This window comes from Eretmochelys imbricata, chromosome 20, assembly GCF_965152235.1.
Source record: "Eretmochelys imbricata isolate rEreImb1 chromosome 20, rEreImb1.hap1, whole genome shotgun sequence".
Lineage (NCBI taxonomy): Eukaryota > Metazoa > Chordata > Testudines > Cheloniidae > Eretmochelys > Eretmochelys imbricata.
This window is the reverse complement of record NC_135591.1, coordinates 18,170,498-18,194,644: the sequence shown is the minus strand read 5'-3', so window position 1 is coordinate 18,194,644 and position 24,147 is coordinate 18,170,498. Positions and strand designations below refer to the sequence as shown.

General features: G+C 57.2%; 1 protein-coding gene across 1 annotated transcript in view; it reads left to right on the top strand.

Annotated features, from left to right (window-relative positions):
* The window catches only part of LOC144277449 (complement C3-like), a 45,790-nt gene that overhangs the window by 9,825 nt on the left and 11,818 nt on the right, over nucleotides 1–24,147 (top strand). The window contains exons 9-32 of the mRNA XM_077838195.1: nucleotides 244–364; nucleotides 1,077–1,192; nucleotides 1,920–2,063; nucleotides 2,665–2,877; nucleotides 3,085–3,279; nucleotides 4,348–4,509; nucleotides 7,736–7,865; nucleotides 8,647–8,715; nucleotides 8,934–9,137; nucleotides 9,493–9,658; nucleotides 9,984–10,069; nucleotides 11,320–11,459; nucleotides 12,502–12,714; nucleotides 13,197–13,263; nucleotides 13,859–13,948; nucleotides 15,677–15,880; nucleotides 16,950–17,025; nucleotides 17,825–17,984; nucleotides 18,171–18,266; nucleotides 18,772–18,922; nucleotides 19,794–19,957; nucleotides 22,505–22,663; nucleotides 23,024–23,083; nucleotides 23,463–23,553. Coding sequence (XP_077694321.1) covers nucleotides 244–364; nucleotides 1,077–1,192; nucleotides 1,920–2,063; nucleotides 2,665–2,877; nucleotides 3,085–3,279; nucleotides 4,348–4,509; nucleotides 7,736–7,865; nucleotides 8,647–8,715; nucleotides 8,934–9,137; nucleotides 9,493–9,658; nucleotides 9,984–10,069; nucleotides 11,320–11,459; nucleotides 12,502–12,714; nucleotides 13,197–13,263; nucleotides 13,859–13,948; nucleotides 15,677–15,880; nucleotides 16,950–17,025; nucleotides 17,825–17,984; nucleotides 18,171–18,266; nucleotides 18,772–18,922; nucleotides 19,794–19,957; nucleotides 22,505–22,663; nucleotides 23,024–23,083; nucleotides 23,463–23,553 — 3,277 coding nt within the window. The remainder of the gene's footprint in view (nucleotides 1–243; nucleotides 365–1,076; nucleotides 1,193–1,919; nucleotides 2,064–2,664; nucleotides 2,878–3,084; nucleotides 3,280–4,347; nucleotides 4,510–7,735; nucleotides 7,866–8,646; nucleotides 8,716–8,933; nucleotides 9,138–9,492; nucleotides 9,659–9,983; nucleotides 10,070–11,319; nucleotides 11,460–12,501; nucleotides 12,715–13,196; nucleotides 13,264–13,858; nucleotides 13,949–15,676; nucleotides 15,881–16,949; nucleotides 17,026–17,824; nucleotides 17,985–18,170; nucleotides 18,267–18,771; nucleotides 18,923–19,793; nucleotides 19,958–22,504; nucleotides 22,664–23,023; nucleotides 23,084–23,462; nucleotides 23,554–24,147) is intronic.

Here is a 24,147-nt window from a genome sequence, read left to right as displayed (position 1 = left end):
TAGGTAGCAATTAATATAAATTAGAAGTTTTGAAGGATAGAAAATTGATAAGGGAAGCTAAAGACAGCTGGGAAAAATCCATGGCTGGCAGAGCTAAGAACAATAAGGAGTATTTTAAAGTATATTAAGAACAAAAATATCCTAGCAGTGGTACAGCCCATAACTAGATGGAGATGGTAAAACTGAAAGAAGGAAAGAAAGGGGCCAGGTGATGGAAACATGTTATTTTCCTGTCAATTTCAGATCAAGGATGGCAAAGGCTGTGCTAAGCTAACCAAAGAAATGTTGCATAGCAGGTTCCCCAGACCCAGCGAGCTTCTCGGTCACTCAATCTATGTGACAGTGACAGTGCTGACGGACACAGGTAACGGAGTGGTTCCCTTGGCTGGTTGCTGGGTTTTCAGACCAGAGCAAAGCTTAAGTGATGCATGGCTAACCCCAGCAGGCTTGGCACACGGCTGTGGCCTTCTGATCTTTCCAGTGCCTCTGTTACTGGGGATAGGGGAAGCACAGGGCTGGGTTTTGCTTTGTATCCTGAAAGCAGCAAAACATGGGCTCATCTTCATCGCTGTTGTGTTTCAAACCTCAGAGTTCCTGTTCTCTGTATTACAGCAGAACCCCAGCTGAGATCAGGCCCCCGGTGCTGGTCGCTGCACGGACACACAGGGAGAGACAGTCTCTGCCCCAGCTGAGATCAGGGCTCCCTGGTGCCGGTCGCTGCACGGATACACAGGGAGAGACAGTCTCTGCCCCCGCTGAGATCAGGGCTCCCTGTGCCGGTCGCTGCACGGACACACAGGGAGAGACAGTCTCTGCCCCCGCTGAGATCAGGGCTGGGTGCTGCACAGACACACAGTTCCCGCCCTGGATAGCTCACAGTCTAAACAGACAGAGGAACGATCACTATCCCCATTTGATGTATGGTGAGCTGAGACCCAGAGCGATGAATAACTTGCTCAAGGTCACACACAGGAGTTGGTGACAAAGCCAGGCCTTGAACCCAGATCCCCTGAGTCCCAGTCCAGCCATCATCTCAAGACCACACTTCTTCTTCTTTTTTTTTTTTAATCCCCAAGGGAGTGACATGGTGGAGGCTGAGAAATCCGGGATCCACATTGTGACCTCTCCCTACAAAATCCTCTTCTCCAGATCTGCTACGTACTTCAAACCCGGGCTGCCCTTTAACCTGGTGGTACGTCCAGCCAGTGGCATTGCCGACGTATAACCTTCATACCTAGGGAGGTGGTAGAATCTCCTTCCTTAGAGGTTTTTAAGGTCAGGCTTGACAAAGCCCTGGCTGGGATCATTTAACTGGGAATTGGTCCTGCTTCGAGCAGGGGGTTGGACTAGATGACCTTCAGGGGTCCCTTCCAACCCTGATATTCTATGATTCTATGATTCATAGTGTTATCTTACAGCCTGATATGGATAGCACACAGATCTGCATGCCATTGGAGAGCAGGGATGATTCGCTTTCTAACGGTGTACAGCGTGAGAGCCTCTCTTTAGTGGTTCACAAGAAATCCTACCTGGAAGTGGTCATTGGAGCAGGCAAAAAGAGACCGGTGTCTGCATTGCAACCACCGCTAGTGCAGGCTGGCCCCACTGGGCATGGCTCAGCATAGAGGCCCAGGATTGACTGAGCTCCTCTTAAGTGGAGGGTGTGCAGGGTTATTTGAGCAGCGTTGTTGTCATAGGTACAACCAGGACAAACAACCGTCTTGCTCCCAGCATCAGGGGCCTGCCGAGAGCCAGGCTTTGTAACTGACCAGATCCGGCACAGGGGAGGACGCTGACCTGCAGGTTACATGCCTGGGCTGGGAGTATGTGGAGAACATCAGGCTCCAACGAGACCTACCGGGCACTGTCAACCGTCACTAAGTTCACATCCATCCTCTCTCCTGTCATCTGATGCCCAGGTCTCCGTGGTGAACGCAGACGGGTCCCCCGCCCCCCAGGTCCCCGTGCGCAGCGGGACAGGTGCCAGAGGTTTGACACAGGCTGACGGGACAGTGCAGCTGGCGATCAACACTCCAGCAGATGCATCTCAATTCTCAGTGAAGGTGCATGTCAGGTCACTTGGGGCGGGATGCTCCTTGGGTCCTGGTGCTGGTTCCCTACCCGTTCTGTTGATGATGAAAGTGGACCAGATTGGGGAGAGGTCTGATCTAGGACCCTACAGGTCCTGGGCTCCGGCCAATGTCAAAGGCAGGAGGCAACTGGGTCTGATTCTCTATTGCTCATCCCACCTAAGACCCACCCGCAGAGCAGTGGGCCTTCCTGGCTGACATAGCCCTGCCTTCTCCCCTCTAGACCCCAGTGCCAGGGGCACGCTGGAGAAGGGAGATGCCACAGCTGCTGCGCTCTGGCTAGTCTCTGCCTGTGGTGGCCCATAGGGGTTGTTGGGAGCAGAGGGTAGGTCAAAGCAGGCCTAAGGCTGCTCTAAACTGAAACTGGGGTCCGGGCCCAAGATGCAGGGACCACAAAGATGGCTTAAATCCACATCGGGCCGGCAAGATCCCAACTATCTAGTGCTGGGCCCATGTAAGTCAGTGGGAATTCTGCCATTGACTCCAGCCGTGTCAGGATCTGGCCCCTTTTAGACCTGGTCCTTAGCTGTCTCTGACGAAGAAAGTCTGTTGACCGTCCCCCATTGTCCCGCAGGTGGAAACTGTGGTTGCCAACCTCCGGCAGGAGCATCAGAGCTCGGCGGTCTGGGCCATGGTAGCCTACAGGTCGCAAGGGGGCTCGAGGAACTACCTGCACATCTCGGTGCCGGCCACTCAGCTCCAGCCGGGGAACGCCCTGCCTGTGAGCTTCAGCTTGCGGAACAGTGACGCTGGCAGTCAGGGGCAGATCCACTATTTCACCTACCTGGTAAGAGGCAGCATCTCTGTGTGCGCAGCAGGGGAGGAGGAGGTGACAGGGGGCTGGCAGTCTGAACTCCTGGGGTCTAGTCCCAGGACTGGGCGGGGAGTGGAGTCTAGGACTCCGGGGTTTCCTTCCTGGCTGTATGTGATTTTGTGCTAACGGTATCATGGAGACTCATCCAGTGACAGTGAATGCCTTCTGCTTCCCCATCAGATCCTGAACAAAGGGAAGATCATCCAGGCTGGAAGGCAGGCCAGGCAAGCGGGACAAACTCTGGTGACCATGTTCCTGCCCATCACCCCAGACCTCATCCCTTCTTTCCGAATCGTGGCTTACTACCACGTAGGGCAGAAGGAGATCGTGGCAGACTCGGTCTGGTTGGACATCCAGGACTCCTGTATGGGAACGGTGGGTTGATCTTCTCTCTGGTACTTACGTCAATATATTTAAATAACCTGCTGGATTCTGGTTGAGAGAGGAGAGCAGGTTCCCAGTGGGAGAAATGGTGAGCTATTCCCAGGGTAGATCTGACTCAGTCCTTACTCGCTGATTAAACATAAGATAGATAGGGACATTCTCGCCTCACGCTTACACCAGGGTATAACTCTACTGGCTTCAGTGGAGTGACTCCTGATTTACACCCCATGGAGGCAAAAGGAGAATCAGGCCCTCTGTGTTTCCTCAGGCACAGCTCTCCCTGGTGACAGGAGCAGAACTGTCAAAAAGGTTCCCGTTCTGCTCAGGAACAAACCAGAGATCTTACAGTCTTTCACAAAAAAGATCAGAGCAAGACCACCCCCACCTTGGTATCCAGGGCGCTCACCTGGGCTGGGGGGGCGGGGGCATGGGTCCAAGTCTCTGCTCTGAAAGAGGGATGTGAACCTGAGGGTCCCATATCCCACTGGGCTGGTCTCAGCTCTGTTCCATTTCATGTAGATAACTAAATCTTCACTGGAGGAGAGCAAAAGATGTCTACCCAATGGTTAGGGCACTCCCCTGGTATATGGGACACCCATTTCAAGCCCCTCCGCCAACTTGGGCAGAGCAGTGATTTGAACTTTATTAGCTCTTTTGGGGTCTCTCTCTCTCTCTCGCTGTCTCATTTTGAGAAGAAATTACACGCTACCTGAGAATCTTTCTCCGCAGAAAGGACGCGCCCCTTGCCCAAGAGATGGTTTGCCTTTGACAGATTAGGATTGTTTTTTGATGGAAAACCATTTCATTGAAAAGTTCCCATTCAATGCTGCCTGAGAAAGGGATTGGCTCAAGTCTCCTCCACTTCTAACTGCTAGGGTAGCGCGTCTTTAGCTCCAGTGGGTGATGCCTGTGTTTCTACAGCCCAAGGAGCGGGGTTCAAATCCCAGGGGCAGTGTGGGGATTCCATACCCTGGGAGCCCCATGGCCATGGGGAGGTCTCCCCATTCAGCAGTCACCCTCACGTGGCTGATTCATTCTTTCCTCTCGTCTCCATGAAAGCTGAAGGTAACAGGTGCGACGGAGCAAGACAACGATGTCCAGGCGCCGGGTGGGAAGATGAATCTCCGAGTGAAAGGAGATCCCGGGGCCAGGGTCGGGCTCGTGGCTGTGGATAAAGCTGTTTATGTGTTAAACAGGAAATATAAATTCTCCCAAGCCAAGGTGAGCGTACCGGCAGGGGGTGGTCGGGCATGGGGACCGAACCGGGGACCTGTGTGTCCACCCCTGGAGGAGGCCAGAGTACCACCTGCAGTGGGGGATGGGCTATATGAGAGGCTGAGGTCTCTATACCTCTGGTGATGGAGGGGAGTGGGGTCTAGTGGTTAGAGCAGAGGGGCTGGGAGTCAGGACTCCTGGGTTCTGTTCCTGGCTCTGGGAAGGGAGTGGGGCCTGGTGGGTGAGAGCCGTGGAGGCTGGGAGTCAGGACCCTTGGGGTCTTTCCCAAGCTCATAGAGGGGAATGGGGTTTAGTGGTTTTAGGGGACTGGGGGGTTCTATTCCTGGCTCTGGGTGGGAAGTGGTGCCTAGTGGTTAGAGCGGGGCAAGATTGGGGGCTGGGCTGGGAGGCAGGAGTCCTGGGTTCCATTCCCAGCTCTGACACGGATGCCCATCAGGGAGAGGGTGTTGACTGCAGGAGGATTTTAGGGCTGGCATGACCTGTGAAGCTCGATTCCCCACTACCCCCATGACGGGTCTGAGGGAGGACGACTGCCCGGTTTCATCCACGGGAGGATCAAATTGAACGGACTGGGGGGAAGCCTAAAGGAAGGTTATGAGCTGGCTTTGTGTGTGCGCGTGAGCATTGCTGCCCCCTGCTGTCTGGACTTGGAGCTGCTCCACCATGTGTTCTCAACCTACAGGCATGCCCAGGCCTGGTGGGCTCCGGTGCTGCATTAAAGCGCTGGTTTCTTTGGGAGGGGTTGAATCCTACTGCTGCCAGTCTGCTTGTGGGGTTCAAGGTCTGACTAGTTTCAGAGTAGCAGCCGTGTTAGTCTGTATCCGCAAAAAGAAAAGGAGGACTTGTGGCACCTTAGAGACTAACCAATTTATTAGTGCATAAGCTTTCGTGGGCTACAGCCCACTTCATCAGATGCATACAGAGGAAAATACAGTGGGGAGATTTTATATACACGGAGAACATGAAACAATGGGTGTTACCATACAGCCTGTAACAAGAGTGATCAGGAAAGGTGAGCTATGACCAGCGGGGGGGTGGGGATGTGGGGGGAGCCTTTGGAAGTGATAATCAAGGTGGGCCATTTCCAGCAGTTGACAAGAACAGTCGGAGGGGAAATAAACAAGGGGAAATAGTTTTACTTTGTGTAATGACGCATCCACTCCCAGGCTCTGTTCAAGCCTCAGTTAATTGTATCCAGTTTGCAAATTAATTCCAATTCCGCAGTCTCTCGTTGGAGTCTGTTTTTGAAGGCTTTTTGTTGAAGAATTGCCACTTTTAGGTCTGTAATCGAGTGACCAGAGAGATTGAAGTGTTCTCCGACTGGTTTTTGACTGTTACAATTCTTGACGTCTGATTTGTGTCCATTTATTCTTTTGCGTAGAGACTGTCTGGTTTGGCCAATGTACATGGCAGAAGGGCATTGCTGGCACATGATGGCATATATCACATTGGTAGATGTGCAGGTGAACGAGCCTCTGATAGTGTGGCTGATGTGATTAGGTCCTATGATGGCGTCCCCTGAATAGCTATGTGGACACAGTTGGCAACGAGCTTTGTTGCAAGGATAGGTTCCTGGGTTAGTGGTTCTGTTGTGTGGTGTGTGGTTGCTGGTGAGTATTTGCTTCAGGTTAGGGGGCTGTCTGTAGGCAAGGACTGGCCTGTCTCCCAAGATCTGTGAGAGTGATGGGTCGTCCTTCAGGATAGGTTGTAGATCCTTGATGATGCGTTGGAGAGGTTTTAGCTGGAGGCTGAAGGTGATGGCTAGTGGCGTTCTGTTATTTTCTTTGTTGGGCCTGTCCTGTAGTAGGTAACTTTTGGGTACTCTTCTGGCTCGTCCCTTCTGATCTGAACCTCTATGAATCTACCCTAGGTACTTACAAAAGCGGAGGGGAATGGTCCCGCTATTGTGAGGAACTTTCCTGGCTTCTACACTACCCCGGTGAAATGGGCTCGCGGAAAGATCTGAGTCCTCGCTCCCACTTCCTTTATCCAGAGGTCTCCCTGCCCTCAAGGACTCCCCTTCCACTCTCCTGTCTGGCAGAGTCCTCGTCACCCCAACAAGGCTGGGCCCAGGATTCCTGGGGGGGCTCGACCCCCAACCTTGCTGTGGTCATCCAGGACAGGGGCTAGGGTGTCCCCACTCCGGGGTGCTCTCTCTGTGCTGGACACTTCACTGATCACTGCATACAATTTAAAGCAAATACAATTTATTTAGTCAGCAATTAGTTTAAAAAGGAATAAGGAAAAATGGAAACGGTTAAAGGAAAACTCATCACCCTGCTCTGTGGCAGGGAACGTTACAAACAGGGTCTCTGGGATGTCAGGGCAGTTCACAGTCTGCTCCTTGTAGGTCCCAGGCCCCTTCTCAGGCCCTGGCTGTGCTGCAGGGATGCTGTGGGTTGGACACTTGCTCTGGGGGTGGCCACATGCTCTCAGGCTCTAAGTGGCAGGACTCTTCTTCCCAGCGTCGCCCCCGCCCCGTCGGGGTTACGATCCCCCTCCACGTCTGGCCTGCAGGGCCCCTTGGCTGGGGGCATCTCCCTGCACTGGGCCTGCTGCCCAGGGTCCCCCTCACTCCCTCCAGCTGCTCACCACACCCAGCTCCGGACTGCTCCAGCTCCAGCCCCACCACTCAGTCTCTGCTGGGCTGCTGCTGCTGCTCTGCCTCCAGCTCCCTGGGCTGCTTCTCTGGCCCCTCTGGCTCTGGTTGGTGCAGCTCTGCTCTCAGGGTCTGCTCTCCCTGGGCTGTGTCTCTGGCTCTGGGGCTGCAGCCCTGCTCTGGATCGCTCTGGATCTGGCCCAGCTCTGCTCCCCAGCTCAGCTTGGGCCCCTGCTTTCTCCTTAGCTCGGCCCCACTCTGACTGACCCAGACAATTCCAGCTCACATGGAGGAGGGAACCCACCCTGGCCTCCTGACTCCCTGATTATCCTGCCTGCCCTGTCAATCAGGCTGACCTGGAGCATTGGCCTCTCCCTTTTTGGTACTGGGAGCTAACCAACCAAAACACCCCCACTGAATGTTAGTAAGAGGACAACCCCTTACACTTACAGGGCCACAATTACTGTAGGACCTGAGCGTCTCACAATCTGTTATCCCCATGGTACGGATGGGGAAACTGAGGCCCAGAGAGGCTAAGTGACTTACCCAAGGTCACCCAGGGAGTCTGGGGCAGAGCAGGGAATGGCATCGTGTCCCCTCTTGTCTCTCCAGATCTGGGACGCAGTGGAGAAGAGCGACATCGGCTGCACGCCCGGCAGCGGCAAGGACCACGTCGGGGTGTTTGCGGACGCTGGGCTGCTGCTTCAGACCAACGTTGGCATTGAGACGCCCCAGCGGGCAGGTGACCCGGTCGTGCCACAGGGCTCTCCAGTGCAGGGCAGCATGGGATCGAGCCCGCTGCTCATACCGCGTGGGAACAGAGCGAATACAGCCCCAGAAGTCCCTTTATTAAGTCCCCCCTTTCCCCCGGCGGTACAACCCAGCCTGGTCTTTTAGGGCAGTGGTTCTCAACAAGGTTTCAGGGGGGCCGCCAAGTAGGGCCAGAGTTAGACTTGCTGGGGTCCAGGACAGAAAGCCAACGCCTCACTGCATGGGACTGAAGCCCGGGGCCCCAAGTCCCGCCACCCGGGGCTGAAGCTGAAGCCAAAGCAATGTAGTTTCGTGGGGGCCCCTGTGGCATGGGGCCCTGGGCAATTGCCCTGCTTCCTACCCCCTAACGCCAGCCCTGGCTTTTATATGCAGAAAACCAGTTCTTGTGGCACAGAGGGGCCGTGGAGTTTTTATAGCGTGTCGGGAGGGGCTCAAGAAGGAAAAGGTCGAGAACCCCTCTCTAGGGGGTGCTGGGTTGCAGGGAGCAGGGTGGGGGCTCCCACCCTAGTCAGCGCTGACCCCAGTAGCCCAGTGTGGTGCTAGGGGGCGCTGTGTTGCAGGGAGCAGGGTGGAGTATCAGTAGGAGGCGCTCTTCCCTCTGAATCAGCGCTGACCCCAATGCCCCAGCCCTGTGCTATCAGAGGTGGGAGAACCGTGAAACCAAGACCAGGAAAGAGCCACAGCGTTTCTCCCCTGAGCCGGACTAATGCCACATCCCCACGCCACTCACGTGTGTTACTCTCTCTTGCCAGAGTCCCGCTGCTCCCAGCCCGCTCGGCTTCGGCGCTCGCCCCTGATCTCAGGGAGAAAAGCTGCCAAAGGTAGGTGCCCCTCTGCACGGCCTCGCCCGGGCACGCACTCTCGTGCCCTCGGCTTGCACGGACTCGCACGCCCTCTGCTTGCAGGCACTCTCGTGCCCTCTGCTTGCACGCCCTTGCACGCCCTTTGCATGTGCCCCCTTCACGCTGCTGCTCTCGCACGCACCCTCTCCCTCTCTCGCGCCCGGGCCGCGCGCTGAGGGGGCCCTGCTTTCCCGCAGCGAGGCAGTATCCAAGCCAGCGCCTGCGGAAGTGCTGCCAGGACGGCATGCAAGAGAACCCCATGGGCTACTCTTGCGACCGACGAGCCAAGTACATCCTGGAGGGCGGCGAGTGCATCCAAGCCTTTCTCGACTGCTGCAAGCACATCTTCAACAGGCCCCTCCAGGTCCACAGGAAGTTCCTGTTCTCAATGCACGTGTTAGGTAAGACTCCGTCTGCACTAGGGGATATGGGTTGCAACAGTGATTAGTGTCGCCTGCACTAGGAGAGTTGGGATCTCGTAAGAGGTTTGAGTCTGTTGTGTCCGCCAGCTAATGGGCTCAAACAGCAGCCTAAGGGACTCCTTGCCACGGTATATTAGCGCCGGGGTAAAAGCTCACATTTTTAGCACCGTTGGTCCAGGGTTCAAACCCCCAGTCGGGCCTATTACGTTAGCCTGGCTGTAACACACCAGGCATGCGGGCCCCGTAGCTTCCAGGGAAACCCAGGAATTCCCACCCATCACTGGGCTCGCTCTGGCTCAGGGCTGGGCTGACCCCCTGTTTCGCTCCCCCTCAGCGGCATCTGTTCCTGTGATGGCGCCCGGGAGGAGCCAGGAGCCTGTGGCTGAAGTCGCGGAGGACGGGGAGTACCTGGCGGACGAGGACATCGTCTCCAGGAGCCAGTTTGCCGAGAGCTGGCTCTGGCAAATGGAGCTGCTGCCGCAGGAGGCCGAGTCGGATGGGTACGGGTCACACCGCTCGAGGGCGAAGGAGAAACACTGAGGGGCAGATTCATCCTGGTGCAGGCTGGGCTTCCCATATTCCATGTCGCCCCCTCCGGGGCTTTGCAGGGGCACCCGATACCCAGAGCATGGGTGTTCTCTGGCCCCGCCCCTTTCCTCTCCCAGTCTGGCCATGCCCCTTTCCTCTCCCAGTCTGGTCCCTCCCTGCTTGGCCCTCCCCATGCCCTGCCTCCACTCGCACTCAGACCCGGGGCGGGGGGGCGGTCTTGTCTCTGCAGCCAGAAGGGTCCCCCAACCTGATCAGTTCTGCTCCCGTCTCTTCCAGGCTGGCTTCCAGAACCGTGCCGGTGTACCTGGAGGACTCCATCACCACCTGGGAGGTGCTGGCCGTGAGCCTCTCTAGGACAAGGGGTAAGACTGGGAGCCGTGTGTCCACCTTAGCCAAGCGGGGAAGGACAGGCGTGTGGTTAAAGCATGGGACTGGGAGTCAGGTCTCCTGGCTTTGGGAGGGAGTAGTGGCTAGAGCGGGTTAGGAGCCAAGACAGCAGGATCCTGTCCCCAGCTCTGGGAGGGGAGTGAGGGCTAGTGGTTACAGCAGACTGGGCCTCAGGCCTCGGGGGGAGGGCTAGCTCAGTGGTTTGAGCTATTGGCCTGCTAAACCCAGGGTTGTGAGTTCAATCCTTGAGGGGGCCATTTAGGGATCTGGGGCAAAAATTGGGGATTGGTCCTACTTTGAGCAGGGGGTTGGACTAGATGACCTCCTGAGGTCCCTGCCAACCCTGATATTCTATGACTCCTGGCTTTTATTCCCAGCTCCGACACTGACATGTCATCCGCCTCCTGCGCATCACAACTACCTCGTTCTGTGCCTCAGTTTCCCTCTCTCTGAAACAGAGTTAATCCTGTGGATTAACCAAGTTAAGATTTTTGGAGCATCTTGTGATTTATAACACCCTGATTCCCTTTCCTATGAGGCCAGATGGTTGGGGAGCCGGGACTAGAACTTGCCACTGCAAAGACAGGATGCTGCCCTGGGAGCAAACAGAAATTCCCTTTCTTGGTAGGAGAAGCTGCGGGCTGGTCAGGCCTAAATTTTAGGCCCAACCCAGACCCGAATGGAGCCAATCCCATGCAACCCGAGCGGGTTGAGTGGTTTTCCAGCCCGAGCCCCACTCAGCACCATTGCCTCCTGCCCAGGGGGTTGGTGTGGCGGCAGCTCTGAGCGATAGCGGCCCAGAGCGCTGTTCCTGCCGGCCGCCGTGCCCTGCTGCACTGAGTGTGTGCGTCCAGCCCAGGGAGGGCGGGGGTGGCTGGCTCGCATGGGGCGTGGAGGGGAGCTGACCCGAGCCCACCCTGGGAGGGTCGGGATGTTTTCCAACCTAAGCCAGCCTGGACCCAACACTTGCAGGGCTCAAACCAGTAGCATCTCCTCTTTGGACCTACCCACTAGATGGCAACGTCATGCACACCCCCAGAGGGGGAGGGCAGCCCTATTCCACCCCAGAGGTGGGTGCACTTCCGTGGTGTGATCCTCATATACGCAGCACTCCTGGACCCTCGCTGCGGGTGATACGTGTAGAGGAGGCTGTGGAAGGTGCCCGCTGCCGAGTGATCTGATCCAAGGAGGGGTGGGCTTTGACTGGACTCCCTTCCCATTGCAGGGATCTGCGTGGCCGAGCCTTATGAAATAACGGTGATGAAGCAGTTCTTCGTTGATCTCCGGCTGCCCTACTCCGTGGTGCGGAACGAGCAGGTGGCCATCCGGGCCGTGCTGTACAACTACGCACCCCGGGCTCTCCAGGCGAGTAGAGATCAGCCCTGCCCTGGCGGATGGGTGGAAGATGCCTGTTGGTAAAGGAAGACAATGGGAGTGGTGTCTAGTGGTTAGAGCAGGGAAGGATGGGAGTCAGGACTCCAGGGATCTATTCCTACCTTGAAGAAGTGAGAACAGTGTAGCCATTAACAAAGAGGAACCCAGGACTTCTGGGTTCTGTTGCTAAAGGTGGGATGGAGTGTGATCTAGTGGTTGGTGCTGGGAATTAGGGCAGCTAGGTTCTCACTGTGAATAGCTTGCTTTTTCTCTCTCTGACTCAGTTTCCCTCTCTATAAAACGGGGCTAATTATATTTACTCCCCTCCGGGAGGGAGGGTTAATTAACATACACTTGTGAAGCGAGTCAAGGTTTTTACATGAGGAGGGTGAATGGTTAATTGGCTATGGATGAAAAGGAGATTTGTTGTGGAGAATATCACTGCCTGGACTGAGGTGATCAGTGACATACTGAGGTGAACATAAGAACGGCCACAGTAGGTCCGATCAAAGGTCTGTCTAGCCCAGTGTCCTGTTTTCCAACAGTGGCCAATGCCAGGTGCACCAGAGGGTGGCAGGGTAGACTGGGGTGAAGAACACAATGGGGGCCTGGAGCGTAAGACACTTAGAGGTGAGACCCCAGCCACCAAGTTGGCAGTGTGGATCAGAACACTCCTCTACCTACCACAGTTCTGGAGTGTCCTGGTTCTGATCCACAGTGGAGATTGGAGCCAGACACATAGTTTTAATCTGGATCAGAACTTTTCCATAGCTTGTGGAGTATTTGGATCCAGGCTTCTGGTTCTGACCTATAATGGAGACCGGAGCCAGACATGCAGTTTGGATCTGGATCAGAACTTCCCTAGAATGTGGAGGTATTTGGATCTGGGTTTTTGGATTCTGGTTCTCACAAGGCCTAGGCGCTTAGCCTTACTTTGAGGGCTTAGGTGGTTCCTGGAGCGGTGCCAGCTGGACCCACAGGATGGTTCCCCCAGCGTGGCTGCTGACGAGGTTGCTTGGCTTGTGGCTCGCAGATCCGGGTGGAGCTGATGTACAACGAGAAGATCTGCAGCTCCAGCAGGCGCGACAGCCGGTTCCGGCAGGAGCTGGTGATCCAAGCCGGAGCCTCTCGAGCCGTCTCCTACGTGATCATCCCCCTTGAGCTGGGGGAGGTGGAGATCGAGGTGACTGCGGCCATCCATGGGCTCCCCATTGCAGATGGCGTGAAGAAGAAGCTCAGGGTGGTGGTAAGTGTCAGAGACAGATGGCTACAAGTCACGGCATCACCTGACTGGCTAGTGCTGCTGTTTTTAAGCTAAGCATGGATGGGCCTGTTCAGAATTTAGCTGAGAGACCTCCAAGGAAGAAGTGGGGGTAACTCAGTAGGGGATGGCGCTGGGGCAGTTTCACTGTAATGAACAATGTGGCTGGCTCAGCTGGGGGTGCTTGCCCCTTGGAATTGTCCCTGGTACTAGGGGGAGGAGGGGTATTGTGCTCCTGGGGCTCAGTAGGGGATCAACTTGGGGGTCCTACTAGCTGATGCCAGTGTGGGAGAGTGGCTAGGAGATGCCCACCAGCCTGCAGCGTCAGTTCTCTGCGATCGGTCTGTAGTTCCCAGTGCTGGGGGTTGGTATAAGGATAATCAGGGGGTGGGTGAGGCAGAGACCTCGCCCCGTGTGCTCCCCCTCAATGAGCAGTTTGGCCCCTGTCTGGCTTTTCTCTCCTGCAGCCTGAGGGCATGAAAATCTTTAAGAACATCAAGAGTGTCCTGCTGGATCCAACTGCCCGCGGCTCAGGTAGGGCCTGCTGGGGCGTCGCCCCTGTGGGTCTGAGGCTCTGCTTTGAAATCTCCCCCTCCGGAGCTTTGGTTGCTTATCAAATGTGTCAGGAGGAGCTGGTGGCTTTATGGTTCCACCTACCCCCCAGAGTCACAAGGCACCGTGCTGTGCTGAGTGGGATATGACTGCCGTTAGTGGCCGGGCTGCAGCTGATAACAGCCTACCATTGCAGCCAGCTAATGGAGTTAATCCTTTAGCTCAAGTGTGCCTCTGGGGATCTAGCCCAGCTAGCATGAGGGGTGGTAGGGGCAAAGTACAAATCAAATGAGAGCAGTTTAAGGAGGTGAAATGTTTCTGAAGGTTCCCCCCATAACCAGTCCCCCGCCATCCCCAGCCCCAGCAGCATGTATGTTTCATGGCAATGTGGGAGGCCCCAAAATTGCACACTGGAAGATAAACCTCTGTTCCTAAAATGCCCTAAATTGGGGGCCTTCTTTGGACACTGCAGGGCTCTGGGTAACTGACCAGAAGAGCTCTGGTCAAAATCGCTCACCACGCCAGCACTGTTATGTTCCGGGGTTGCTTCCCTCTGTGACCCATGTGTTTCTTGCAGCCTCTGGGGAGCAGCTGGAGACAATCGCGCCTGTGGACATGAGTAACGTGGTACCCAACACCGAGCCGGTGACCTTCATCAGCGTGAAGGGTAAGGCCTGGGGGTGGAGGGGAAGTAGGCAGAGATGGGTATGGGAGAGAGCTGCTAGTGGGGAGGGAAGATGGCAGCAAGAGGTCCCCATCCACCATGTTTTAACCCGTTAGCACCAGGATCGAGGGCTTTTTCGCCCGGCAGTGGGCACTTAAGCTGTTTCTGATCAGCCCTCGAATCCCCCACTGCATGGCTAGAGAGAGAACAGTCCCTAGCTTTCATCAGGCATTTTACAAGGCCAGACGGTTTCATTAGTCCAGGAGCGGTTGGAGGGAGCACTGGCAGATGCTCTAGGGAGACCAGGTGTCTGGTTTTCGACTGGAACGCCCAGTCGAAAAGGGTCCCTGGTGGCTCCGGTCGGCACTGCCGATGGGACCGTTAAAAGTCCGGTCAGCAGTGCTGCAGGCCTAAGGCAGGCTAGTCCCTACCAGTCCTGGCTCCGCATTGCACCCTGGAAGTGGCCAGCAGGTCCGGCTCCTAGGTGGGGGATGGCCATGGGGCTCTGCACGCTGCCCCCACCCTGAGCACCGGCTGCACACTCCCTTTGGCCAGGAACCATGGGTGGAGCCTCCTGGCCTCCCGTCTATGTGCCGGACCGGCTGGCTGTTTCCAGGGCGTGTGCAGCGTGGTGTCAGGACAGGCAGGGAGCCTGCCTTAGCCCTGCTGTGCCGCTGACTGGGAGCCGCCCGAGGTAAGCCCACCCCGCAACCCCAAGCTTCAACCCCCCTGCCCCAGCCCTGAGCCCCCCCAAACCTGGAGCCCCCTCCGGCACCCCAAGCCCCTCATCCCCAGCCCCACACCAGAGACCGCAGCTCCAGCCCGGAGCCCATACCCACTCCCGCACCCCAACCCCCTGCCTCAACCCACAGCCCCCTCCTACATTCCAAGTCCCTTGGCCCCACCCCCCAGCCTGGAGCCTCCTCCTGCACCCCAAACCCTCATCCCCAGCCCCACCCCAGAGCCCGCACCCCCAGCCGGAGCCCTCACCCCCTACTACACCCCAACTCCCTGCCCCAACCCAGAGCTCCCCCCCGCACCCTGAACCCTCATTACTAGCCCCCCCTGGAGCCCGCACCCCCACTTAGAGCCCTCACCCCCTCCTGCACCCCAACCCCCTGCCCCAACCCAGTGAAAGTGAGTGAGGGTGGGGGAGAGCGAGCCACCAAGGGAGGGGGAATGTAGTTGAGCAGGGGCAGGGCCTCAAGAAGGGGCGGGGCCTCTGGGAAGGGGCGGGGCTAGGGTATTCAGTTTTGTGTGATTAGAAAGTTGGCAACCCTAAGAGGCTCCCTAAAAGTGTGAGGGGCACTGGCATCTGAACCATGGGCCCGCCTCCCATGCTGCTCCTTCCCTGAGGCCCTGCCCCTTCCCCAAGACCCCACCCCCCACTCTCTCCTCTCTGTCCCCTCCTCATCGCTCACCCTTACGGCGGGTAAAAAGTGGTGGGGCCATGGCACCCCCTGATCTGGCACCCCTGGTTGGAGGGGACAGTGCCCAACAAGGTGGGGAGGGGCCTGGGCTTGGTGTTGGGGGGTAATGGGAGGAGTGGGCAGGACTAGGGGCATAGGGGGGAAGCGGCTGAGAAGGGGGCTGGCTTTGAGGGGTGGGTGTGGGGCTTGATGCCCACCAGGGCAAAGGAGGGAAGGGGCTGGGCTGGGTGGGTGAGGACTGGGTAGCAGGGAGTGGGGGGGGCTCTGCCCACCTCTCACCCTCTCCGACCGGCCTGCCCAGGGGACATCGTGGGCGACACGGTGGAAAACTCCATCGACGGTGCCAACTTGAAGCACCTGATCCAGGTCCCGGCAGGCTGCGGGGAACAGAACATGATCGGCATGACCCCCGCTGTCATCGCCACCCACTACCTGGACAGCAGCCAGCAATGGGAGAGGCTCGGCGTGGAACGCAGGGCGGAGGCCATCAAGTTCATCACTCGGGGTGAATCTCTCTCTGGGTCGGGGGGAGGAGTTGGGCCGGGCAAAGAGCAATAGCTCGGGGCTCCTGCTGCTCTGAATGCCCTGTCCTGCCCCCAGGCACTGAGCCACCCTGGCTGAATTGTCTGAGTAGAGCGGAGCTGGCTAGGAGCCCGGGGTCTGTAAAGGAGCTGGGTCCCAGTCCCTTGAGGAACCTGGTGGATTAAAAGCAGGGGCCTGATTCCCAATTCCCATGCTTGGGGCAGGGACTGAGTTAGCAGGGCTTTAAGCCCCCTTGGTGCTCTCCCTATTCTAGGACTGTACAGGGCCTTTCCTGGCCCCTGGTGTGAGCAACAGCAGCCTTGGGGCTGCTCTGATTTACTCTGGTATGGGAATCAGGGATGAACTATATTGCAGCATGCTCTGGCCACACCAACAATCTGCCCCCTCCACCAGGAGGCTGGGAACCAGCTGGGAGCAAGACCCTGCACTCCAGCTGGGATCACCCCTTCACAAGGGGAGTCTCAGGGGTCTGTTATGACCTCGTCATGCTGCTAGAGGGGGCCCACAGGTAAGTGGAAATCAAGCCCCAGTTCTGTAAAGTCTGCCCCAAAGCAAATAGGCAGCCGGCAGTATCTGGGAAGCACCGAGGCAACAGGCTCATCCTGGCCTGTGCTGCTTACGTCATGCACTGCACCAGCATCAGTCGCCTTGTAGCAGCATTGCTCAGTGTCAGGGAGACTGCGACGCAGAATCTAACCCAAAGGGGATGGGAATGTGGGTACTTGTGGCTAGGTCCTCATGCCTGGGGGGGTGGAGATGCTGTGGCAATCTGTACTTTCCTTGGCTAGCAAGGAGCCCCGGGAACTCATGAGATGGAAGAGCTACAGAGAGGTCTAGTGGTATCAGTGGGGACCGGGAGTCGAAATGGGGACTAGTGGTCTAGAGCAGTGCGGGGGTGGGCCTCAGAACTCCTGGGTTCCATTCCCAGCTGCGGGAGCAGAGCGTGTTACAGCTGGGCTGAGCACCTCAAACTGGGAATCCAGATTTTAACTTCTGCAGCTCAGGCCCCATCTCTGATCGCTTGATTTCAGGGTACACCCAGCAGCTGGCTTATCGGAAAGCAGATAACTCCTATGCAGCCTTCACAAACAGACCAGCGAGCACCTGGTAAAGCATGGGGCGCGGGGGGCAGAAACGTGGTGGGAACTGGGGCTGAGCTGTTGTCCTAACACACATCTGACTTCAGAGACTCTCCACTAAAGTCTCCCTGGCATGGGACCCAGAAGACCTGGGTTCAATTCTTCCTCTTCTGTTGACAACTCCATGTGGGACCTTGGGCATGGCCCTTTGTCGATCTGGCCCGCAGGTTCCCCGTCAGTAAAATGGGGTTAATGGCCTTTCCTTTCGATTGTGAGCCCTTTGGAGCAGGGACTGCCTCTGGCTCTGGGTCTGTGCAGCGCCCGGCGCAACGGGACCCTGATCTCAGTCAGTGTCTGGGCACCACCTGAAACAACGCAGACCCCTATCTCGGTCGGGGTCTGTGCAGTGCCTGGCACAATGGCGCACCCCATCTCAGTTGGGGGGTTGTGCAGTGTGCCCATTATGATGTGGGTGGGAGGGACCCGTCTTGGTTGGGATCCCGGGCAGTGCCCAGCATGACAGTGAGGTGGGGGTAGGGTGTGATCTCAGATGGGGACCTCTAGGTTCAACCATAAGACAGCTTATGGTCACTGTTTAACTGATTAACAAACGGTTAAGAGCTGTTGCAATAACTGGTTGAGAGATGATTAGAGTCTCCGGCTTTCATACACGGCTGATAGCAATCAACATGGCATGCAACTCATCTCCGTGGCGTATTAACCCGTTACGAAGGTACCCTTTAATTAAAGTGTGACCCACATTAATATGGGGTCGGGGCGGCTGGCTGCTCCTCCCCTGCTCACCCCAAGCCTTTCCTCCCCGGCAGGCTGACAGCCTACGTGGTGAAGGTCTTTGCCTTGGCCGACGAACTGATCGCTATCAACCCCGAGGTGCTGTGCGGGGCTGTGAAGTGGCTGATCCTGCAGACGCAGAAGCCTGACGGGGCGTTCCAGGAGGATGCCCCCGTGATCCACGGGGAGATGGTGGTGAGCTGCTCACCCTGGGGGGGCTGGATCTGGAGCTGGTGTCGCTTTGCTCCATGATGGAGCAGCGGCTTGGGAGATCGGGATCCGGGTTCCGAGTTCGGGCAGCGCCTGGGAACGGGGCACACAGGGCGCGGGATGCGGAGCCTTCCAGAAACCCAGCCTTTCCTCTGGCTCTTCTCTCGCTAGGGAGGGTACCAGGGTTCGGAGCCGGATGCTTCTCTGACGGCCTTCGTTGTCATTGCGATGGTGGAGGCCAGAGACGCCTGTCAGCCGTATGTGGAGGTGAGTCATGCAGGCAGCATGCGAGGCCACCGAGTTTAGCACGTGGCGTTTTTTCATCTAGGGACAGGAATGTAGGAGTGGGGGCTAGCGACTAGGGGACTGGGTGTCAGGACTCCTGGGTTCTATTCCCAGCTCTGGGGTGGGAAGAGATGGGGCAACAGGACTCCTGGGTTCTATCCCAGGATGTTCTGGGAGGAGAGTGGGGGTCTAGTAGTCAGGACAAGGGGCTGGGAGTCAGGATCTGTGGGGCCTGGTAGTTGGAGTAGGGGGTCTGGGAGTCAGGACCCCTGGTTCTATCCCATGATCTGGGAGGAGAGTGGGGGTCTAGTTGTCAGAACAGGGGGCTGGGAGCTAGGACTCCTGGGTTCTCTTCCTGGTTCTTCTGCTGATTCGCCTTTTAACCTTGGAAAATATGCCTTCCCCTCTCCGTGCCTCGGTTTCCCTAGTCGACGCTCTCTCCCTTCTGGGCTCTAATGCGGGCTCTGGGGTCTCGGTGCCTTTTCAGAGCTTGGGCAGAAGCATCACGAAGGCTGGAGATTACTTGGCGAGGCGCATGAAAGACCTGAAGAAACCCTACTCCGTGGCCATCACGTCCTACGCACTGGCGCTGCTGGGCCACGCTGGAGCAGGAGACAGGCTCATGGCGCTTTCCACGGGTGAGTGAGTCTCTGGCTCCAGAATCCACGTCTGCGTCTCAGGCGGGCAGCAGGAGAGACGCTGAGACAGAGCAAGCCATTGGGCTGACTAGCCTCGTATCCCACCTCTCCTTTGCTGTGTAGATCAGACCCACAGGCCCAGCTGGGCTGAGATCTCCCCCAGCACTGCATTGGGTCAGAGCCATGGGCCCGGCTACCCTGGTATCTCCTGCTATCTCAGCCTAGGCGCTGAGTTTTTTTTTTCCCCAGGGTGCTCCACCCCCACTCTGCCCCATGGCCCTACCCCCACCCTACCCTTCCCCCGAGGCCCCACCCTCGCTCTCCCACTTCCAACCCATGCTCTGCCCCCTCCCCAAGGCACCCGCCCACCTGCTGCTTGCTGCTTGCTGCCCTCCCTCAGCCACCAAACAGCTGTTTGGCAGCGCTTCCGATCAGCTGATCGGGGGTGCCGCCGAACAGCTGTGGCTGGTGAAGGCTGAGCACCCACTTCTTTTTCCCATGGGTGCTCCAGCCCTGGAGCACCCACGGAGTCGGTGCCTATTCACCTCAGATGAGATCAATAGCCCCACCTTGCCTTGTATCTCCCCCCACATAACTACACCACCGGGATGATTTAGTTTGGGATTGATCCTGCTTTGAGCAGGGGGTTGGACTAGATGACCTCCTGCGGTCCCTTCTAACCCTGATATTCTGTGATTCTATGATCACACCAATGGGCCCATCCAACCTGGTATCCTGCCTCCCTGCCCCCAAAATCAGGCCAACGGGCCCACCCAGCCCGATACCCCTTCCCGCTCCCAGACGCACCAGGCTATTCTGTGCTAGCTGCCAGCTGTGTATGTGACGGGGCGGGTCCCTCGCTGCTCCGCAGGAGGAACGCACTGGGCCGACCCCCAGTCCCGTCTCTACTCCATCGAATCCACCTCTTACGCCCTGCTGGCCTTGCTGAAGCAGAAGAGGTTGGAGCTGACAGGGCCCATTGTCCGGTGGCTGACGGAGCAGCGGTACTATGGAGGAGGCTACGGCTCAACCCAGGTAAATATCACCACTGCGGATCCCTGACCCAGACCCGAGGCGGGCCCACGTGTGACATGAGAAATGGCAGGTGAGGATCCATCTGGCAGCTGGCTCTGCTGAATTAGCCCAGCCGCTGACTGCAGCATATTGCCGGGTCCAGGGCATCATCCCATCTCTGGGGACGTCTCCTGGCATGGGGCTTCTATTTGTCCCATGGGAGACTATGCCACATCCTAGGGAGGCTTATGTAGTGGGGTGACCTGGCCCTGCAGATAGGGCATAGGACTGGGAGCCAGGATTCCTGGGTTCCCTTCCCAACTCTGGGAGGGGAGTGGGCTCTAGTGTTAGAGCAGGGGGCCTGGGATCTTTCCCAGCCCTTCCACTGTGTTACTCTGCAACCTTGGATACGCCCCTTTCCTTCTCCGGGCCTCACTTTCCCCCTCGGAAAAGCACAGTGATCCCCCCTTTCCTCCCCCCCGCCTTTGTAAAGCATTTCCCTCCCCGAAGCCCAGCCTGTGGGTGCTCAGTGTGTCCCTCTGGCTCTAGGCAAGCTGCCAACGTCACAGGTGATGGGAAGGGGCTCTGGGGAGCTTCTTGCTAAAACCCCATGGCCAGATGGCCGTGAGGTGTGGGCCATTGCTCTGCTGCTGGGGCTTAGGCCTTCCCCCTCTTTCCCCCTGCCAGCTCCCAGGAGTAGGATACACCCCTTCCTCCTGTCCCCCGCCCCCCAGGATTACGCCCCTCAGACTCTTTGCCACCGCTGCCCCTAGGAGGGAATACATCTCCTTTGGGATCCCCCCACCCCCAGTCCCCACGAGGAGATATGTTACCCCAGAATTACCCCCTTCCAGAGCCTTTGCCCCCCAAGGGGAATATGCCCCCCAATATTGCCCCTTCTAGAGCCTTGCCTTCCTCCTCAAGGAGGGGTTATGCCCCCGCCCCAGGATTATCCCCTTTCCAAAGCCTTCGTCTCCCACCCCCATTCCTTGCCAGCCTCCAGCACTATCTGTACCCCTCCCAGTTCCCAGGAAGGCCTCTCCCACACTCCCTTGCCAAGGCAGGTTGCTATCAGCCCTGTGTTTTGCATGGGAGACAGACGGTTCTTTGTTCCAAGGGGGAAGTGCAGCCCAGCCGCCCTGGGTTAATCACAGACTGAGGGGCAGCCTCTTGTTAAAAACTTGGCAGCAGCTCAGTGAACACGTGGGTTGGTCCGGTGAGATCGAGATGGGCTGCGTCTGAACCACCTGCATCTTGGGTCAGGCCTCACCCCACAATGCACAAGCAGGGCCCAGCAGATCCCATGAAGCCCCAGAATCTGCCCTGGGGCCACAGAATTGTGCCACGGAATCTCAGCTTCTAGCCTTTTGTGGAAGCTACCAGCCAAGCGTGCACTGCCTGCCTGAGTCTGTAGACTGTCTGACATGGCTGTGGCAGAAAGGAGCTGACCCCTGGCTATCCCACTGGGTGTTTGAACCCTCAGGAGCTAATGCTGGTGATGGAGTATTATTTGCTCCTTTTTTGCTGTGGCTCACCAGAAGTATGTGTTCACTCTGGTCCCTAATGATGGCAGCCCACTGACAAAAGCAGGCAGTCCACGGAGCATGTCGCAGAGCACAGAGAATGACTAAAGCATCTTCCAGGAAGGCCTTCTTCAGCCTAACAAAGTGGTAGGGCTCAATGCCAGGATAACTGGGTGACGTTCCCTGGCCTGTGAAATCCAGCAGGTCAGATTAGATGGTCTAATGGTCCTGTCTGGCCTTATTGTTTGTTCTTGTTCTGCGTTCCTCCACTAGATCAAAGCACCCTTTAGAACCCGGGGCTCCCCCACCCCACAAAGGTGCTTTACACACTGTCATCAAGTCATCTCTTGATCTCTCTGAGAAGCTGATTCAGCTCCTTCTGTGTCTCACTAAAGGCATTTTCTCCAGCCCCTCGAATCATGTTCATGGCTCTTTTCTACTCGTTCCAATATTCCCACGTCCTTTGTTGCACACACCAGAACTAGGCGCAGCCTCCCCCCCTGCGCCGCCCCTTCCCCCGATGCCCCACCCCCATGCCGCCCCTTCCCCCAATGCCCCGCCCACATGCTGCCCCTTACCCTGATGCCCCGCCCCTGCACTGCCTCTTCCCCCCAAAGACCCCGCACCCCGCTCACTCCTCTCTGCCCCCTCCGCACTGTGGCTTGCCTGAAAAGTGATGGGGCCATGGCCCCCTGCCCCCCACATTCCAGCGCCCCCGGCGTTGCAGCGTTTCGCACGCAGAGGAAAATTCCCCTCCCTGCTCTTGGTCGCCGCTTCAAGGAGTAGCACAGTTCTCCTTCGTGGCCGTGGCGTAAAATTTTCTCTCTTTTACTGATGAGCCCTTTTTTAGCGCAAATCACCGCCACCCCCATCCGCCTCCTCGGGGCCCCACCTCCCCAAAGCCGTAGCTTCCACTGGTCTCCCTAGAGCCGCCACTGCATTTCCAGCCACCCTGCACCCCATCCGCAGGGGTCTTGCTGCGGGGTTTGCTGGGCGTCCCTCTGGGTCCTTGTGCATTAACCCATTTGCCCCTTCCTCGCGACAGGCCACGATCATGGTCTTCCAGGCTCTGGCCCAGTACCAGATGGATGTGTCAGAAACCAAGGACACGGCCCTGGACGTTTCCATTAACCTGCCGGGTCGGAGCAGGCCCCTGCTTTGGAGGATCAACCGGGACAATGCCATGGTGGCCCGGACGGAGCGGGTAAGTCCCAGGGGCTTGGAGAGGGGGGACCGGGCTGAACGCCCCGCCTGGGTGAGGGTGGGATGAGGGTGAATGGCAGCAGGAGTTCCTGTTGCCGAGCAGGGAGGAGCAGGCGTGAGGGGTCGGTGGAACGGCAAGGGGATGGCATGGTCACTGTGGAGAGAGACCACGCGGAGGGTGGGAAATTGGCCACGTGTGAGGAGGCAGGGCTGGGGGGTGGCCCTAGGGTGAGGGGGTGCCATGGGCAGGGGGCAGTGCCTTCCCCCTGCAGAAACTGGGGAAACCCAGCCTTACTCGGGGAACAAACCACTTGTGTCTCGGACAACATGGTCGCTAACCTACCCGCTCCCATCCCCACAGACCAAGATGACCGACGGCTTCACTGTCTCTGCCAAGGGACACGGCAAAGGGACACTGTCGGTACGTATGGGCTGCTGAGAACCCGCCCGTCGGCCTAGGGGGCTCCTGGATGTACAGCGTGTGGCTCTGAAAGCCCATTTCGCCAGCTGGCGGGGATCCTCCTGGATCTGAGGGGGCAGCAACTGCCCCCCAATCTCAGTGCTGCCCCCTGCTGGATGGATCTGAGCAGGGCTGCCGGGCAATGACATGCTTTGGGGAGGCCTCATCCCTTGTTCCGTCTCTCTCTCCGCCAACCCGAGCTTCTCTCCGGTCTGGCCATTTCTATCTGGCCCTAGGAATCCTGCGACAGCCTGGATTTGCCCGAGACTCCTCCCCATAGACCCCTGGGCCGGAGCAGCCTGGTCAATATCCGTCCCTTCATCGCCCCTTTCTTTCCCAGGTGATGACGGTTTATTACGCTCCCCTGACGGAGGGGGCAGCAGCCTGCAAGAAGTTTGACTTTAGCGTCTCTGTGCAAAGGGCACCTGATGGTAAAGACCTGGGATTCCTGATCAGGGGAGAGGGGACTGGTTTGAGGGGTGCAAGGCCGCAAGATGGCTATCTATACCCCGGTGAGAAAGGGGTTAACCTCCATGCAGCTTACCCCTTTTCTAAACTGGCTGAGGAACAGAGCCCTGTCACCAGGCCTCAGTGGGTCACAGCTGAGAATGCCAAACTCAGGATAAACTGGTGAAAAACTAGAGCAGACTCACCCCCCACTGGTGGTTATTCTGTCACGAGATTATAGCAAGCCAGTAAGAAAAGCCACTCAACTTTATGATGAGTGGTTACTGAAAACCAATTTAATCAAACTGTAGGGTCCTTCTAATCCCAAGAAATCAGCCACTTAGCCAGGTCAATCTGTAACTCAGATTTTACCCAATAATCATCTTGATGCCAATCCTGTAGTAACTAAAACTAAAGGTTTAATAAGAAAAGAAAAGAAGAAAAGATAATATACATACAAATAATTGCAAAGTCCTGTAGCAACGATGCAATAGATGGCTGGCTTGTAAAGTCTCTCTGGGAACTTCCAAAAGATTCGAAGGTCCGCAGTCCATATAGTTCAAAATGCTCCTTCTAAC